Source organism: Lonchura striata, chromosome 1 (assembly GCF_050655825.1).
Source record: "Lonchura striata isolate lonStrDom1 chromosome 1, ASM5065582v1, whole genome shotgun sequence".
Lineage (NCBI taxonomy): Eukaryota > Metazoa > Chordata > Aves > Passeriformes > Estrildidae > Lonchura > Lonchura striata.
The window spans coordinates 729309-735308 of NC_140703.1; the positions used below are offsets into that span (position 1 = coordinate 729309).

At 56.7% G+C, this 6000-nt stretch overlaps 1 protein-coding gene across 3 annotated transcripts; it reads right to left on the reverse strand.

Moving 5' to 3' along the window:
• Positions 1-726: 726 nt before the first annotated feature.
• Positions 727-4150, reverse strand: LOC144248927 (UBX domain-containing protein 1-like). 3 transcript variants are annotated; one of them, XM_085560929.1, is made up of 7 exons: positions 4047-4130; positions 3748-3801; positions 3143-3262; positions 2287-2419; positions 1899-2045; positions 1251-1302; positions 727-993 (listed from the first exon to the last, which is right to left on the reverse strand). In XM_085560929.1, exons 1-4 carry the CDS (start codon positions 4097-4099, stop codon positions 2410-2412), a joined length of 237 nt encoding a protein of 78 aa, XP_085417055.1. In that variant the 5' UTR covers positions 4100-4130; the 3' UTR covers positions 727-993; positions 1251-1302; positions 1899-2045; positions 2287-2409. The 3 variants fall into 3 exon arrangements, 1 of the variants encoding a protein (XP_085417055.1); XR_014950186.1 differs by lacking the exon at positions 3143-3262 and having other exon boundaries at positions 4047-4136; XR_013342108.2 differs by lacking the exons at positions 3143-3262; positions 3748-3801 and having other exon boundaries at positions 4047-4150.
• Between the last annotated feature and the right edge of the window lie 1850 nt (positions 4151-6000).

Here is a 6000-nt window from a genome sequence, read left to right on the forward strand (position 1 = left end):
TTGTGAAAAACAACATGGAACGGCTCATTTGCTCTCCCAGCCCGGTTTCTGTGTGACCGTCTGTGATTCCAGCTGCTCCGCTGGCACTGGCAGCCTGCGGGGCTCTAAGGACTTGCCAAGTGCCCAGCACGACAGAAAAGAACGGGAGAACTCCCCGGCTCTGGCAGCGGAGCCTCTCGGCAGTGTCCCGAAAGCCCCGCAGTGCCAGCATCTCTGCATGGAAGCTGAGGGGCTCCAGCGCAGCCCCTCTGCAGCGTTCCTCTGCAGCTGGCACTGCCCAGCGCCCCTGACCAGGGTTTGGGGTCCCTGCACAGCCCCCGGCGCAGCCCCCTGGCTTCTTCCAGCTCCCTTCAGCCAGGATGATTTTCTCGGGGGTAGGAGCACCCAAAGCCAGCGGAACTGGCCTCAGCCACTTTCCGTGGGATCTCTCCTCTTCCTTCCTCACCAAATTCCCACTGTCAAAACCCAGCTTGAGGCACAGATCCCCATCCCCTCAATCTCTCCAAGGAATTGGGCTCGGATTTCCCAATCCAGCAGGGCAGAAATGCTCTTGTCCTTACTGTACATCCTAATTGCAGTAATGGCTCAAGAAATAATTGAAAGAAATTAAAGGAATGAAGAGAAATTAAATAAGAGCTGCCAGCTCCAACTAAGGGATGTTCAAACCCCTTACCAACAATTTGCTTTAATTAACCGACTCAAACAAAGTAATTAACACCACATTGATACAGTATGATTCTTTTTAATCGAGTTATAGATAAATCTTGCAGAATGTAAAAACCTTTGTAAATCCAGAAACTCTTTCAAGAGAGAGACAGGGCACAGCTGCAGAGAGTCTTGGGGAGTTCAGGGGAAAAACCCCAAAGTTTTCAGTGTTTAGCATCTCCCACCCTGTCGTCACTGACAGCAAACACGGCTTCAGCCTCAGGAAAACACGGAGAGTCAGGGATTTTACAGATCCTGGTCTCACCTCAGCCTCTCAGCAGGTACAGTCTGCAGGGAGAGGGAAGAAAAAGGGTCAGAATGGACAGCCTACTTCCAGAAAATCATCACCATTCATAAAGCACTAAGCAGAGCTGTAAGAACTTCCCCAAAGGTTCATTTCCCTGCGGACTGAGGGCTCTCAGTTGAAGCACAGGCTGGACCTGCCAGGGACAGACTCCAGGAACCCCAGAAGTAAAAGCCACTGGGCCAATTCCATAAAACATTCCAAAATCAGGCTCCTAGGATGTGACCATCTCCTCTCTCACCTGGAGGTGGAAGCACAAGGAATGATCTTCCCTCCTGTGGGTTTTCTGGGATCTGCAGTGAACCGCAGGGGGAAGAAAACAAAGCCTGAATGTTTCGCACGACTGGAACAGAAAAGTGGGGAAAAGGGAGGCAGGGGCACTGCTGGGGTGATAACTGGGATCCAGCCTCTCCACACCAATGGAAGCAGAGACTGAGTGACAGAGCCTTTGGGACCACTTTGCTGGGATTCATAGGAAAATGGGTGAGTTTTATTTTGGCAGTAAAGCCAAGCTGCTTCTCACCTCATCAGCCGGGTACAGCAGCAGCACCCGCAGGAACCTGGCCAGGTGGCTCTGCCTGGCAGAGGGCTCCCCACTTCCTGGGCATTGTGTGCTACGGGGCTGTGCCACTGGCCATTAAAACAGTTCCCACCTGGCCCTTCACAAAGGCAAGGTGCTTTTTCCATACAGCAAATGGTTTTTGAATTAAGAAGGTAACACTGGTAATACTCAACTGGAGAAGAAAAAAGTGAGAGCTGTAAAATTTTCCTACGCCAGGCAAAAAAGAAAGCCAAATTAAAACCAAAACAAAAACTAACATAACAATGAAAAAAACAAACCATATCAAGCATGCTTCAAGAGAGTTTAAATCTGAATGAAGTAACTTACTTAGAAGCTTGAAAAGCTGCAATGCTGCAAAAATCTAATGCTGCAAAAAAAAAGGTGCCTTCCCATCCAAACCCATCTGGAATTCCACAATTCTGTGAACAGCTCCGGGCAGAAGGACTAGATTTCCATTGTGGTTCGAAAATGCTGCTGCAAGAACACGAAGAGAGATTTCATATACTGTTAAAGTGGCACAACCACATCAAAAATTACGTTTGGAGGTAAAGTGGCAACTCTGCAATTCCAGCTTCTGATACCAAGGACACACGGAGGGCTGAAACCTGGAGGTCCTTACATGACAGGATTTCTAGATTTCTAGAGTTACCCATCCCCAGTTTGCTGCTTAGGGTTAGAAAAGGTGGAATTCTGTTCTTAAGGGGTTACCACGTACCATCAATGTGAGAGACGGGGATGCTGATGTTTGATCAGAGTCCTGGAGCAGCCTGGAGCACGCTGGCTTCCCGAACCAGGTCTGCTGCCTTGTCCGTGTAGGGGTAGGGCTTTGTCCTCAGCCTCAGCAGGATCTGTCAGCAAAGGTGGAGAGAAAAGTAGAGTGCACCGGCTCCCAAGTGTGGGGGAACCATGTGCTGCTAAGGAAGACCACATGCTGAAAGTGGTTGGAAGCCGGGTGGGTTTTGGGAGGACAAATTCCATATTACTTCTGCAGGATTCTGTCTACAGTTCCTGCTCTACAAACCAAATACATCAAACGACAACAACAAACAAACAAAAAACCACCACATTAAATCAACAACAACAAAATAATTACTCCTACCTCAATAACCCCATACTGCCCCAAACCATTCCAAGGAGGGCGGCAGGAGGGGCTGGCAAAGGCAGGGCCCCGCCGGGCCCCCCTCGCCGCTGCCATCCTTCTCCAGCGCCGCCGCTGAGCCGCCTTCAGCCCAAAACCCACCCAAAAATACCCCAAAATCGTCCTAAATGCCCCCAAAAAACCCACCCAAAACTACCCAAACCCTCCTAAAAATATCCAAAAAACTCACCATAAAATGCCTCAAAACCAACCCAAAACCGTCCCAAAAATATCCCAAAAAATCCACCCAAAAATACCCTAAAACCCACCAAAGAATACCCCAAAGCCCTCCCGAGAATACCCGAAAACCCTGCCCATAAACACCCTGAAACCCCAAATTAACCACTCTGAACCCCAAAATATCCCTGAGCTCCCCATACCCCAAAATTTCCTTCCCCAACCCAAAAATTCCCCCCCGACCCCCAAAATTCACTTCTGGGTCTCGTCCTCGGGGGCCGGCGGCTGCCGGGGCCCCCCCAGGCCCGCGGGCGGCGCCCCCAAACCCGGGGGGAGTTCGGGGTCCGAGTCGGGGTCGTCCTCATGAGCCACCAGCCTGGGGACCCAAAAACCGGGGGGAACCCCGAATCGGGGGGGGACCCAAAATTGGAGGGGGTCCTGGGGGGTTCTGGAAGGTTTTTGGGGCATCCCAGGAGGACTTTTGGGGTCTCAGGGGGTTTTGGGGGTCCCAGGAGGAATTTCAGGGGTCCTAAAGGGAAATTTGGAGGTCACAGGGGGAGTTTTGGGGTCCCAAAGAGAATTTTGGGCGTCCCAGGGAGGGTTTTGGAGTCCTGGGGAGAATTTTGGAGGTTTCAGGGGGTTTTTGGGAGGAATTTTGGGGGTCCTGGGGGGAGGGTTGGGGTCCTGAAGGGAATTTTGGGGGTCTCAGGGGGTTTTTGAGGGTCCCAGGGGGATTTTTGGGGCTTCTGAAGGGAATTTTTGGGTTCCCGAGGCTGTTTTTGGCGGTCCCGGGGCTGTTTTTGGGGGATCCCGCCGGGTATTTTTGGGGGTCCCGGGAGTGTTCTTGGGGTCCCCCCTCACCAGTCCATGGCCGGCTCCACTCCCCGGTTCCCGGTCAGCGCCAGCGCCTTCGCCCTGCGGGACCGGGGGGCTCCCGGTTATTTTTGGGGGGTCCCAGAGGGTTCTGAGGGGTTCCCGGGGGGTTTTTTGGGGGTCCCGGTGGAGTTTTGGGGGTCCCGGGGGCTCCGGGGCCTGTCCGTGTGTCCCGCCCCCCCCCAATCCCATTCCCGGTGCCGGGTCCCCTCCGGCTGCTCCCGCCCGCCCTCCCCCGCTGTCCCCCCGGTGCCGCCGCCCTCAGCGCGCCGGGCCCCGAATCCCACCTCCAGCAGCGCCTCCAGAGCCGCCCGAGCCCGGTCCCACCGCCCGCCGCCATCACGGCGGCGCCGGGCTCCCGACACGTGGGGGACGGCGGCCGGCGAGGGACAGAAAGGCACAAAGCGTTCCGGTACGGACGGCGGCCGGAACGGGACAGAAAGCCTCCCTCGCCGCTGCCATCCTAATCCGGCGCCGCCGCGGAGCCGCCTCCAGCCCTCCCCTCACTCACAGACACCGCCGCGCTCGCCGCTCGCTGCCGCCCCTCGCCCCTCCCGCCGGTTTTGCCGGGCGCTGGCTGGGGGGGCTGCAGTACCGCCCTGTGCCCACAAGGCGGCAGCACTTTTCAAGCGAGTCCGCGCCAAGCCACTCGCAAGAGGGAGGCCGCGGGCGGCCGGGCTGCAGTACCGCCCTTTGTCCACAAGGCGGCAGCACTTTTCAAGCGAGTCCGCGCCAAGCCACTCCCAAGAGGGCGGCCGTGGGTGGTGGGGCCACAGTACCGCCCTGTGTTCACAAGGCGGCAGCACTTTTCAAGCGAGTCTGCGCCAAGCCACTCCCAAGAGGGCGGCCGTGGGTGGTGGGGCCACAGTACCGCCCTGTGTTCACAAGGCGGCAGCACTTTTCAAGCGAGTCTGCGCCAAGCCACTCGCAAGAGGGCGGCCGTGGGTGGCGGGGCTGCAGTACCGCCCTGTGCCCACAAAGCGGCAGCACTTTTCAAGCGAGTCCGCGCCAAGCCGCTCCCAAGAGGGCGGCCGGGCTGCAGTACCGCCCTTTGTCCACAAGGCGGCAGCACTATTCCAAGCGAGTCCGTGCCTAGCCGCTCCCAAGAAGGCAGCCGGGCTGCAGTACCGCCCTGTGCCCACAAGGCGGCAGCACTTTTCAAGCGAGTCCGCGCCAAGCCACTCGCAAGAGGGAGGCCGCGGGCGGCCGGGCTGCAGTACCGCCCTTTGTCCACAAGGCGGCAGCACTTTTCAAGCGAGTCCGCGCCAAGCCACTCCCAAGAGGGCGGCCGTGGGTGGTGGGGCCACAGTACCGCCCTGTGTTCACAAGGCGGCAGCACTTTTCAAGCGAGTCTGCGCCAAGCCACTCGCAAGAGGGCGGCCGTGGGTGGCGGGGCTGCAGTACCGCCCTGTGCCCACAAAGCGGCAGCACTTTTCAAGCGAGTCCGCGCCAAGCCGCTCCCAAGAGGGCGGCCGGGCTGCAGTACCGCCCTTTGTCCACAAGGCGGCAGCACTTTTCAAGCGAGTCCGTGCCTAGCCGCTCCCAAGAAGGCAGCCGGGCTGCAGTACCGCCCTGTGCCCACAAGGCGGCAGCACTTTTCAAGCGAGTCCGCGCCAAGCCACTCGGTGGTTTTGCCGGGCACTGGCTGGGGGGCTGCAGTACCGCTCTCTGCCCACACGGCGGCAGCACCGCGCCGTCCCCGCCGGCACGGCCTCGGCAGCGAACGCCCCAAAGCGTCCGCGCGGGAAAGAACGGAACAAAAAGCCTGCCTGCGACCCGACAGGAACCGAAAGAAAAAAGCTTTCCTCCTAAACTGCATTTCAATATGCTTTATTTTTCTATTTTTCATATTTATATTCACATTCGGATTTGTAATGGATATTGATGGAAAATTATATTTTCATAATTTCTTACATTTATTCCTATTATATTTTATTTCAGATTTTTATACGTATCTTAATAGGTATCAGTAGAAGTCAGGGGAGGGTGTGTGGCTGGGGGCGGGGCCAGGGGAGGGGGTAAGGACGGGGTGGGGGTTAGGGGGAGGGGGTCAGCATTGGGGGCGTGGTTAGGGGCGGGGTCAGGGTGTGGGGGAGGGGGTGGAGGGTGGGTCAGGGAAGGGGTTAGGGTAGAGGGAGGATTCAGGGTGGGGGTGTGGCTACCAGACAGACCCCTCCCCTACCCAAAAAGATTGTCAGGCGCAGCAGTAGAAAATTTGATGCTACCAGGGAGTAAAAATTT